General features: G+C 36.5%; 3 protein-coding genes across 3 annotated transcripts in view; all 3 read right to left on the bottom strand.

Moving 5' to 3' along the window:
- Positions 1-5,283, bottom strand: part of LOC100176517 (protein Hook homolog 3) — a gene marked incomplete in the record, with an annotated part of 6,565 nt that extends 1,282 nt beyond the window's left edge. The window contains 15 exon segments of the mRNA XM_026838528.1: positions 52-86; positions 442-529; positions 1,255-1,395; positions 1,707-1,837; positions 1,969-2,079; positions 2,154-2,267; positions 2,335-2,452; positions 2,659-2,769; positions 2,927-3,090; positions 3,745-3,962; positions 4,130-4,262; positions 4,318-4,368; positions 4,595-4,667; positions 4,719-4,804; positions 5,127-5,283. Coding sequence (XP_026694329.1) covers positions 52-86; positions 442-529; positions 1,255-1,395; positions 1,707-1,837; positions 1,969-2,079; positions 2,154-2,267; positions 2,335-2,452; positions 2,659-2,769; positions 2,927-3,090; positions 3,745-3,962; positions 4,130-4,262; positions 4,318-4,368; positions 4,595-4,667; positions 4,719-4,804; positions 5,127-5,165 — 1,613 coding nt within the window.
- A 1,042-nt stretch (positions 5,284-6,325) lies between these two features.
- Positions 6,326-7,386, bottom strand: LOC100186689 (serine/arginine repetitive matrix protein 1-like). The gene is made up of 2 exons (XM_009863657.3): positions 7,214-7,386; positions 6,326-7,154 (listed from the first exon to the last, which is right to left on the bottom strand). Exon 2 carries the CDS (start codon positions 7,037-7,039, stop codon positions 6,446-6,448), a length of 594 nt encoding a protein of 197 aa, XP_009861959.1. The 5' UTR covers positions 7,040-7,154; positions 7,214-7,386; the 3' UTR covers positions 6,326-6,445.
- Positions 7,387-7,582: 196 nt separating this feature from the next.
- Positions 7,583-12,432, bottom strand: mapkk3/6 (mitogen-activated protein kinase kinase). Its single transcript, NM_001078473.2, is given in 8 exon segments — positions 7,583-8,021; positions 8,156-8,391; positions 8,766-8,910; positions 10,533-10,622; positions 10,742-10,870; positions 11,323-11,454; positions 11,618-11,676; positions 12,324-12,432. Coding segments are annotated over 8 exon segments (1,047 nt in total). The 5' UTR covers positions 12,382-12,432; the 3' UTR covers positions 7,583-7,823.
- Positions 12,433-12,486: the final 54 nt, after the last annotated feature.

Raw genomic sequence — 12,486 nt, 5'->3', positions numbered from 1 at the left:
ACATCATAAATATAACAATAGATACAATTATGACATCATAAACAAACTTACAAATGTTCCGACAGTTTTTGACGTAGGGCCAAGTTCTGTAAAATGGAAATATTACAATTAATGATGTTATCACACGTGATGATGTCATGCAGTAATGATGTCATGCAAGTGCAATCATGCTAATCAAACCTTTTTAGAATTCGGGTCGAAATACAAAACCTGAATCCAGCATAAAAAAAAAAAAAAAAAAAAAATTCATAAAACAATAATTTTTTTTGATTTTAAATATTTTCACAATTACAAACAAATGTGATGTCATAAACTACTTGATTGTGATGTCATAAACTACAACTCACGTGTTCCTGGTGTTTTGAAGTAACATAGAAATAAAATAAAATATCATGCGTGTTAGAACATGCGTGTTAATATGCATTATGACATCATACTTACATCATCGGAATCCGCATCTTTATTATCGAGTTCCGATCGTAAGTTGCGGACCTGGTCCCCAAGTTCGAGGATTTTCATATTGCTCACTCTGGGCAACAGAAACAATATATTAGGTAACATAGAAACAATATATTAGGTAGCATAGAAACAATATAATAGGTAACATAGAAACAAAATATTAGGTAACATAGAAACAATATATTAGGTAACATAGAAACAATATATTAGGTAACATAGAAACAATATATTAGGTAACATAGAAACAATATACTAGGTAACATAGAAACAATATATTAGGTAACATAGAAACAATATATTAGGTAACATAGAAACAATATATTAGGTAACATAGAAACAATATATTAGGTAACATAGAAACAATATATTAGGTAGCATAGAAACAATATATTAGGTAACATAGAAACAATATATTAGGTAACATAGAAACAATATATTAGGTAGCATAGAAACAATATATTAGGTAACATAGAAACAATATATTAGGTAGCATAGAAACAATATAATAGGTAACATAGAAACAATATATTAGGTAGCATAGAAACAATATAATAGGTAACATAGAAACAATATATTAGGTAACATAGAAACAATATATTAGGTAACATAGAAACAATATATTAGGTAGCATAGAAACAATATATTAGGCAGCATAGGAATGGAGTGATATCAATGCATTGCACAATATGAATTCTTCTGTATGGCTTTACCAGTCTACTATTTAAATAGATAACATAGATAATCAAATCATAGAAATATTATATTAAACTTAATCAAATAGAAATAACATTAAACCTGTTTTCAGTCTCAAGTTCGTTAATACGTTGATTCGCTAACTCGAGGTCAGTAGAGAGCGAGTTAATTTTTTCCTCCCCAGCATCGGATTGTTTCAGTTTCAACATTTTGTTTTCGTGTTGAAGACGAATCATTCGCTCTCTGTGAGGTTGGGGTTTAATATTGGGGTCATATTTTTTACGCTGAAAATGGGGGGCTGAAAGACAACTATACACTGTACATACTTTGCTTCAATGTTAGGACAACTATACGCTGTACATACTTTGGTTCAAGGTTAGGACAACTATACACTGTACATACTTTGCTTCAATGTTAGGACAACTATACGCTGTACATACTTTGCTTCAATGTTAGGACAACTATACGCTGTACATACTTTGCTTCAATGTTAGGACAACTATACGCTGTACATACTTTGCTTCAATGTTAGGACAACTATACGCTGTACATACTTTGCTTCAAGGTTCATCGGGTCGCCCTCCCCAAGCAATTGTTCGCTCATGAACCCAGGTGCCCTCTGGTGGGCGGTTAGTTGAAGTTCATCATTTGTTTCTCTCAGCGAGTCGCGTTCCGCTAACAATCGCTGAAACAATGGTCATTATTATAAACAATGGATGGAAACGTTGTACAGTAGTTACGAGGTTCAAACCTCAACGTTGCTACTATTGTTGACGTAACTTTGTGCAAAACATCAATCGTTCCAACCCAACCAACCTGTTTCTCTGATTCCAAATTCTTAAGTTTCTCGTTTCTTGATTTACTTTCAAACTCAGCTTTGTCGGCTCGTCGAGTTTCCTCCGTTAGTTTGTTGTGGAGATCGATTACCTGCCATAGAACAATATATAACCTGCATAGAAACAATATATAACCTGCCATAGAAACAATATAACACAACATACTTGTCGTTTATGTGCCTCCAGTTGTGTCCGCGTCATATTTGCTTTCTTTAATTCTTCTTCCAAACTTAGCGTTTGTTCCATGTACGACGTGTTCTTGTCCTCCAGTATCTTCACCTGTATTCAAACACATTCAATCAATCCACACCCAACTTCACCATAATAAACATGGGTATGTGTGAACCTGAGATCTGAGATCACCTAGCTCCTCCAACTTCGTTTTATAATTCTCGATCGTCGATTCAAGTTTGGTTGCTTTATCCGAGGCAGAACGAAGATAATCGATTTCATCTTTCAATAACCTGAATAATAAACACGAGTTGACGAATTAAAACTGGAATATGATTTTAAACAGCGGGGACATCGTAAAAATGTATTGTTTTATATTTTAAACTAAATAATATTTTTTTAAGAAACTACATAACATAGTCGAGAGCATTTTAACTGGGTATTATAATTGCCGATTCATTATTATATTGCTGATTAATCATCATAATTGCTGAGTCACCTCGATTCTTCGGCAAGAGTGGATAATTCTTCAACCTTTGATTGTGAGTCAGCGATTTCTTGTTCCAAAACTTCGCAGCGTAATTTAAAATCATCGCGACCAGATTCAAGTCTGGACATAAAGATAATATAAACATATTATTATACTTTTGCAACCAGGTTTATTGAGATATACAGTAGTTGCCCTGATCCCTAGGATACCGGGTTCAAAGCTCGTTGTTGCTACAACTGCTGGCATGGTCCCTTAGAACCACACATACAACACAAACCTGTAAGTTTCCTCCTGCAAAGCTTCAATCTGTCCCATCATCTGTGAATGTCGAATAGCAGCCGGGGAACTCGGGTCATCAAGGTTTTCTGTCTCATTCAGTCGTTCGTGAAGTTGAAGATTTTCTTGCTGGATGTTGGCTTTCTCCTCGTGTAACATCGCCACCTGGTGGGGGGAATGATTTCTTTACTTAAAACTACGTTCCTGATTGCATCAAGATTCAATCATGTTTAGTTGTGTGTTTTGTAAAATGTCTTATCTTATGTCTCAAATATTGTAATGCACATATTAACGATCATCAGAGATCCGAACCGATAATGTTGATACTAGGGATGCACATTACAGAATTTCGAAACCATGAGATTCGAATCCTTTTGTATTCGAATCTAATTACGGGATTCGGTATTCTGTCTAATGACGTCATCACACGTCACCTCATATACTGTATTAACAAATTTTGAAACTTATTAATTTTGAAAAAAAAAAATTTTGTGTTTGTGGGACTTTCGAGAGTAAACGTTTCGTAACGACTTTTCATAGCCTGCTATACGTTTCATGACGCAAAAACTACCCAATGGTACAATTTTTGATCATTTTACAGCTTATGATCCAACAAGGCTGCTATGAAAGGGTCAATAAGCTGACTTTTGTGGGTAAAATTCATTTTTCCTATAAATATAAAAGATTCGAAATTCTAGATTCGGAATTCTAGATTCGAAATAAAGTATTCTAGGATATCCTAGAATACCTAATTATTCTGTAATGTGCATCCCTAGTTGATACTTAACGACCTTAACCCATGCGGGTGGCAATCGTCACCTGCATGTCTAACTCGTGACATCTTTGAGCCATTTCATCTTTCTCCGCGATTGCATCGTTTAGTTTTGTTTCAATCAACTTTATTTGCTGAGTCATCTCGTCACTATTTGCTGAGTCATCCTCACTACAAGGTTGATTATGACTCATCAATTCTTGGATGGCTGTCATGACAACGTGTTGAACGTTCTCGTCAAGTTGCATAATCTGCTCAATGCGATCTAGGGGTCAATAGGTCAATAGGTCAATATGGGGTCAGTAGGTCAACACAAACTTTCATAAAGTCAAACGTGCCGGTAAATAAATATAACCAGTTATCTCTTCGAATGCCACAGCGAAGATCTAATAATTAAAACACTTGAGTGAATTAGCAGCAAAACAAACCTACTTTGTTTAGTTGGGCAGTTAACGGCAACCCCCAACATAAGTTGCAACATTCGACCGAGTTGATTTTTATCGGACATTTCACTGATGGCCGAAACATCCGGGATTTCAAATCCAACAAATACGTTTCCAAGACCCTGGGGTGGAAAAGATTAATTAATATAAATATTAAAATATGATATCTATACTCACATCTCGAAAGTATGACATCATCTGGTTCAAAACTTTTCTTAGATTGTTTGTCTGTGATGTAACAATGGGGTAAATAAACAATGAATCGATTGTTATGTAACAGCTGTTTTAACACAAGATTCATAAATACAAACTTTTATACAATAATATTAAACATACTATTATTGCCAAATATATTATTTTTCTAAAGTAGCCTTGCTTAATTTGGAACCATAACAAATTACTTTGATGAAACAAAAGTCTACAAAACCCCATAAATAATAAAATCTTAATTTACTTTCAATCGATAATTATCTCCAACATCATGTTTGATCCTCGCCAACCATTCAGTGTTGAAATATTCGGGATCTCTGGAAAACAATGGTGATTATCAAGAACAATGAATTCTATTGTTTACTCACAATAGATGAAGTATCTGTGACATCACAACACCATCTATGAAGTCGAGGTAATTGTTGTGTTGGATTTTCACATCGAACGTCAACGCCTGTTGAGTAAGTAATGTTATTTCTATTCCAACAAATAAATGTCTTTATTTTGTCTCTTCTGCAATGAAGGCCATATATACAACATAGTTAAGATGGAAAGTAAAGTTCAAACGACAATCGCTATTCTTGCTGGTGGCTCGTAAACAATTTATCTGAAAATGTCCTTTAGGGTTTACCCAATGTGTAGGCCCTAATTATTTATTTGATTTTGCTTTATTTATTTGATTATACACCGCGTATCAAGTTACACCAATCAAACAAAATAATGAAATATTTATTTAATGAACATTAAAATAATGAATATAAATAACTCCTACTTACCCACGTTACAAGGGAATCGCATAATTTGCTATCGTCCATATTAAGTGACAAACTCTATTAACAATGATTCTATGTTGACGTAACAATGGAATTAATTACAATATACCTTATGGTTACGTCACAGACAACCATTCAACACCTTTCTTTCGACAACTACGTCTATGACGTCATAATAGTTGTTTCGACACCATTTTTACGAAAGCTTTGGTCTTTTCGGCAAATACGTGTTTAAAGCACAAGGTGTTGGGTGTAAATTCCACCCCATGTTTAAAGTACAGGGTGTTGGGTGTTAATTCCACCACATGTTTAAAGTACAGGGTGTTGGGTGTTAATTCCACCCCATGTTTAAAGTACAGGGTGTTGGGTGTAAATTCCACCACATGTTTAAAGTACAGGGTGTTGGGTGTTAATTCCACCCCATGTTTAAAGTACAGGGTGTTGGGTGTAAATTCCACCCCATGTTTAAAGTACAGGGTGTTGGGTGTAAATTCCACCACATGTTTAAAGTACAGGGTGTTGGGTGTAATTCCACCCCATGTTTAAAGTACAGGGTGTTGGGTGTAAATTCCACCCCATGTTTAAAGTACAGGGTGTTGGGTGTAAATTCCACCCCATGTTTAAAGTACAGGGTGTTGGGTGTAATTCCACCCCATGTTTAAAGTACAGGGTGTTGGGTGTAAATTCCACCCCATGTTTAAAGTACAGGGTGTTGGGTGTAAATTCCACCCCATGTTTAAAGTACAGGGTGTGAATTCCACCCCATGTTTAAAGCACAAGGTGTTGGGTGTAAGTTTCACCCCATGTTTAAAGCACAAGGTGTTGGGTGTTAATTCCACCCCATGTTTAAAGTACAGGGTGTTGGGTGTGAATTCCACCCCATGTTTAAAGTACAGGGTGTAAATTCCACCCCATGTTTTAAGTACAGGGTGTTGGGTGTAAATTCCCTGACCACTAATCGGTTGGAGCAACGTTGGTGTCAGGAGGTTCAGCCAACTCTGACTGGACGCTGCTACTATTGTGGGCGTACGTTTATGGGCCAGACACTTAACAACCCAGTGTAGGTTGTCCAAATTGTTCACCATATGAAGACAATCACACCCAAAGCCACATATGTATTAATAACAATTGCCCCGCCATGTAAGTTTAAACAAGTTACATATATCCCAGAGAGTTAACCATTATTTTATCCACAAACCAAGTTTGAAATCTGTTGTTTATTTTTAAACTCAACATACAAAACTTTGAGTGAAAACAAAGTTTATTGTGATGTAATAAACAGAAATTCAAGAACGAAATATCCCTTCATCTCCCCCTAGCGTTCATCGTTTCGGAGATTTATTTGACTTTGAATGTCGCGACCTCGGTGACCTTGACCGTGACCTCCGACGATAATGACGCTCGGATTTCTTTTTATCCTTTTTCTTGTGTTCCTTCTTTCTCTCCTTGGACTTTGATCTCGATCTTCTTTCTTCAACTTCTTTCAACTTTTCCATTTCTTCCAACTCGATTTGTCGTTTCCGAATTTCTTCTTTTTTTTCCTCGAGAAAAACTTGTGGGATCCCCATGTCGTTGTCTTGCGCCGACGCAAGATGCTCCCACAACTCACCCAGGAATATCCGGGAGTTTTTCCCGTTCAGGAACCCGGTTAGATTAATTTGCAAAACTTTAGGATCGGGAAATTGTTCTTCAAGACTGTTGTAAACGAAAGCAATAACGACGTCATCCTCGAAACCCAACATTTCCGTGATTCGTTTAGATATCCATGGTTTGATTGTGTCCAACTGTATCTTACGCATGTCAACTTTTACACCCAGCCCGTCCGCAAACTTCATTGACTTTAAGAGTTTCTTTTGTTTATTCGCGAAGCGATTGTCTTGGTCCGTACTCGTGCCTCGGAAAAACCCTGCATCCATGGCCACTTGGAGGGGATATATCCACCTAGATTAAAATTTGTCAATAAATCAAATTTATTTCACGAAACAAATGAAATATTTTAAATCGTTTCTTCCTTCTTTGTTTCCCGTGGCACTGTTGATAAAACACCAAGAATTAAAATATTGAAAAGAAACAATAATTAGAGAATGTACTTTGAACAACATTTTGCCTCGTGCGCGCTGCCGATGTTTAAATATTTACAGCTGGAATTAAAACTTAACGTTGTCAATAACATGCATGTTATACAACAATAAGCTGACCAACTTTTAACTGTTTACAAATCTTCCAGATTTCGCTTCACTATTGTTACGTCACAATCTTGAATCAATGGCGCTTCGATGGAAATTATTTCTCTTAAAACAGATAAGACCTGAATCGAACATAGAAACCAACAATAGATGACGTAATAATTATGGCGTGTTTTTATTTTAACTACCATTAATTAAAAAAATAAACAAGAAAATCTAACAAAATCTTTTCGAATCTTTCAAAACGCGAGTAGTAACCAACCACAACGGAAATGAAAACTTTTTAAATTATTTATTAAGGCACAAAAGTTAAGTGACGTCACGAGATGTTACGAGTGGTTAACAATTGCACAAGGTATATGACGTCATAGATGTTACGTCACGGGTTGGCATGGCAACAATAACATGTTTAAAGTCACAATCTTAATGCTGACATAACAATTGACTATTACGACGTAACCACGACGTCATAATCGACAAACACGTCACAATCGGGTCCTATATGACGTCATAGTCACTCAAGAATAAGAGTTATGAAAGAAGAAATACTGCGAACGTCCTCATGAAGATGTTTCTGTACAAACACATGATCTTCAAGTTCCCTGTAGTTTGGGCGTTTCGACGGGTCTTTGTTTAAACAACATCGACAAAAGTCGTCGAGTTCGAGCGAGAAGGTGTTGGCTGGAAGTTTGGGGGAAGGATCTTCTACTACCTATAGTTTGTATGTGTTATAACTACTACAAATGGTTTATGGTGTATGTGTTATACGTGGTAACTCGTAAGTGCCACGCGAGAATGAATAAGTTACAAGATATCTATGTTGGTATATAAGATATCTATACGAACCTGTTTTAATTGTTGAAATGGATTCCGCCAGGTGTCGTAGGGGAAATCCCCGGTGGCGACTTCTATCATGGTAATCCCAAGACTCCATACGTCACTCTTGACGTCATATCCTTGTTGGTTTTGAGCAGGGTCGATGCGTTCGGGCGCCATATAAGGTTTGCATCCAGCGTCAATGGTTTTGGCGAGCGAGTCGACGAGTTGTCCGCTGATTCCAAAGTCGCACAACTTTACCTGGCCTTATTACGTCATAATCGTTAATTCATTAAATATTTCGTCATGATCATTAATTCATCAAACAATCGACCTATACAAGTAACAATAGGAGACAATGGACGATAAACAAACGACGCGCGAACTTCGCCGCGAGCGCGCTTACGTAACAGACGAACACCATTGTGACATCACAACCGCGATACCGCAAGCGCGCGTCGGAAGTGGTTATGATGTAACAATGCTACACACAGATAAATCGCGTTCCATTAATCAAGGACTTATTGTTACGTGTGAAGATTACAATAGTGATTATTACGTGACAATGAACAATGAATTAATGTCATCATAATAAACAATATGACATCATATAGTAAACTTATTATGACGTCACACTCACCATTCTTGTTCAACAATACATTGGAAGGTTTAACATCCCGATGAATGACGTGGAGAGTTTCTTGTAAATACCGAAGTGCTTTAACGATGGACACCGCTATTATTCCCAACACGTCCTCACCCGTCTTTAAACCACGGTCCTTCACCTGTCAATCAAACACAACCTATCAATCAAACAAAACCTGTCAGCTGTCAATCAAACATAACCTGTCAATCAAACACAACCTGTCAATCAAACACAACCTGTCAATCAAACATAACCTGTCAATCAAACACAACCCGTCAATCAACCAAAACCTGTTAATCAAACACAACCCGTCAACCAACCAAAACCTGTCAATCAAACACAAACGTCAATCAAACACACCTGTCAATCAACCAAAACCAAACACACACGATGAGCATGAGGTATATGAATACACCATGTGTGTCTGGTGTATAAGAAGACACCCATGTTATAACCTGACAGTGAGCACGAGGTGTATGAATACACCATGTGTGTCTGGTCTACAAGACGGTACTCATGTTATAACTTGACAGTGAGCATGAGGTGTATGAATACACTATGTGTGTCTGGTGTATAATAAGACACCCATGTTATAACTTGACAGTGAGCATGAGGTGTATGAATACACCATGTGTGTCTGGTGTATAAGATGACACCCATGTTATAACTTGACAGTGAGCATGAGGTGTATGAATACACCATGTGTGTATGGTGTATAAGAAGACACCCATGTTATAACTTGACAGTGAGCATGAGGTGTATGAATACACCATGTGTGTCTGGTGTATAAGACACCCATGTTGTAACTCGACAGTGAGCATGAGGTGTATGAATACACCATGTGTGTATAGTGTATAAGAAGACACCCATGTTATAACTTGACAGTGAGCATGAGGTGTATGAATGCACCATGTGTGCCTGGTGTATGAGAAGAGACACCCATGTTATAACTTGACAGTGAGCATGAGGTGTATGAATACACCAGGTGTGTATAGTGTATAAGAAGACACCCATGTTATAACTTGACAGTGAGCATGAGGTGTATGAATACACTATGTGTGTATAGTGTATAATAAGACAGCCATGTTATAACTTAACAGTGAGCATGAGGTGTATGAATACACCATGTGTGTCTGGTGTATAAGAAGACACCCATGTTGTAACTTGACAGTGAGCATGAGGTGTATGAATAACACCATGTGTGTCTGGTGTATAAGAAGACACCCATGTTATAACTTGACAGTGAGCATGAGGTGTATGAATACACCATGTGTGTCTGATGTATAAGAAGACACCCATGTTATAACCTGACAGTGAGCATGAGGTGTATGAATACACCAGGTGTGTATAGTGTATAAGAAGACACCCATGTTATAACTCGACAGTGAGCATGAGGTGTATGAATACACCATGTGTGTCTGGTGTATAAGAAGACACCCATGTTATAACTTGACAGTGAGCACGAGGTGTATAACTCGACAGCGAGCATGAGGTGTATAACTCGACAGTGAGCACGAGGTGTATAACTTGACAGCGAGCACGAGGTGTATAACTCGACAGCGAGCATGAGGTGTATAAACTTGACAGCGAGCACGAGGTGTATAACTTGACAGCGAGCACGAGGTGTATAACTCGACAGTAAGCACGAGGTGTATATAACTTGACAGCGAGCACGAGGTGTATAACTCGATAGTGAGCACAAGGTGTATAACTAGAAAGTGAGCACAAGGTGTATAACTTGACAGGGAGCACATGACCAACCTTTTTATAAAACTGATCGAGAGAGGTGTCCATCACTTCCATGCAAATCCAAACGTCTCCTTGTCGGAAAAGCGCCCCGTAGAAAGTGACCTGTGATGTCATAATAGACGATTTATGTCTCGAACAAAATAGCGAAAATCAAATTAAATAAAACATTGAATAGCAACAAAACGACAGTTGATATAAGTATGACAGCGATACCAACGCACTGTATAATCACAATCAACCGATCTCATCGAGACATCGAGATCCATCAGAAGTCGTTTCTGTTCTTGTGTGTTCAAGGTGGCACGGATCCGTTTAACCGCGATTATCGTTTCGGTGGATTTGTGTTTCATCTGTTGTGAAGTTTCAGTTTTTAACTTATTGCTTAGTATTGGACCATACAACACTATGGACCATACAACACTATGGACCATACAACACTAGTTATCGCTTAGTATTGGACCATACAACACTAGTTATCGCTTAGTATTGGACCATACAACACTAGTTATCGCTTAGTATTGGACCATACAACACTATGGACCATACAACACTATGGACCATACAACACTAGTTATCGCTTAGTATTGGACCATACAACACTATGGACCATACAACACTAGTTATCGTTTGTCTTGAAGCTAATGATAACCCAAAATTTAAAAGCTTGACGCTGCTACCATTGTTGGCTTGTACATCTCAGATGAAACGTCGGCCCAAACAATTGCCAGAAGATTTTATCCGCGCTTAATACGGCAGCAACAACATATATCACAGGGACACACCCAGGACCACACCCACCCACCTTATCGACGACCCCATACGCCCCTCGTCCTAACTCTTCAACTATAGTCAGATCATCAGCGCGAATATCGATGTCTTGCCCATTTATGTTCATCCTCGATTGTGGTTTGTGCGGAACGATCGGAACTTTCGGCTGGAGTGATAGAAATATTATTCATGGAAACATTATAACTGTTTGATAATAACTGTTGAAACAATATATATAAAAATAAATTTTAATAAATAACTATACATAGAAACAACATATATATACATTAGTGAAAAATAGTATAAATAAAAACATTATAAACACTCACGGTTTGCTCGGGAGGATCAATACGAACTTTTAATTTGTTGTTTTTTTTTCTTCTTCGAACTGAATTGAAAACATAGAAATATTAAAAACTATCGTCACTTATATATTCTAGACATATAAATGCTTTATATAAACTTGCTTGTCATAACTGTTTGTTTGAATATAAATAGTTAAATAAAATTTGTTGGAATATTTAAATAAATATTTATGAGATGTATTATATTAACACTACGTGCACAGCAATACAACGGTATTATTCATAGAAACAATATTAATAGTTAGATTAGTTGATCAAAATAATAAAATTTCGTTCATTTTACCGAATATTAATAAACATAAACATGAATAAAATTAAAGAATCTTTTTAATCAATCCAACTTTTTTCCATCAATTTTAATTGATTTATTCGAAGAAATTCGCGAAAATCAAATTATTAAAGAAAAAGAAGAAAATTAACAACAAAACAACAATTTATAAAAATCATAAATTTTCAATGCAAGCGTTTTGTTGTATTCGGCGTAAACTTTGAAATAACAACTTAATGAGATTTCCATGAAGTTTTAATTACTCGCTAAGCAGACAATACACTTTTTGATAATTAACAAAATGTTCCGCGAAAATATTTTATCGAATTGGAAAGATTAAAATATGTTTTGATGAGTAACTAACAATCAAAAAGTTTTAATTAATTAATTAAGAACTCATACCTGGTAGTGCTGGTCCCGAATCCGTAGATTTATTGGGACCATTTCCATGAGTTGCCATACTGTGTATTTGATTAACTTTATTAAAAATCCAAAAACTTTCACTTCGCCTGAAATTTAATAAAACATAAAACAAACAACTTTTCAATCAAATTATATTAAATAG

The sequence above is a fragment of the Ciona intestinalis genome, unplaced genomic scaffold, assembly GCF_000224145.3.
Source record: "Ciona intestinalis unplaced genomic scaffold, KH HT000096.1, whole genome shotgun sequence".
Taxonomy (NCBI): domain Eukaryota; kingdom Metazoa; phylum Chordata; class Ascidiacea; order Phlebobranchia; family Cionidae; genus Ciona; species Ciona intestinalis.
Note: the sequence above shows the minus strand (reverse complement) of the source record. Positions and strands in the feature narration are given on the sequence as shown.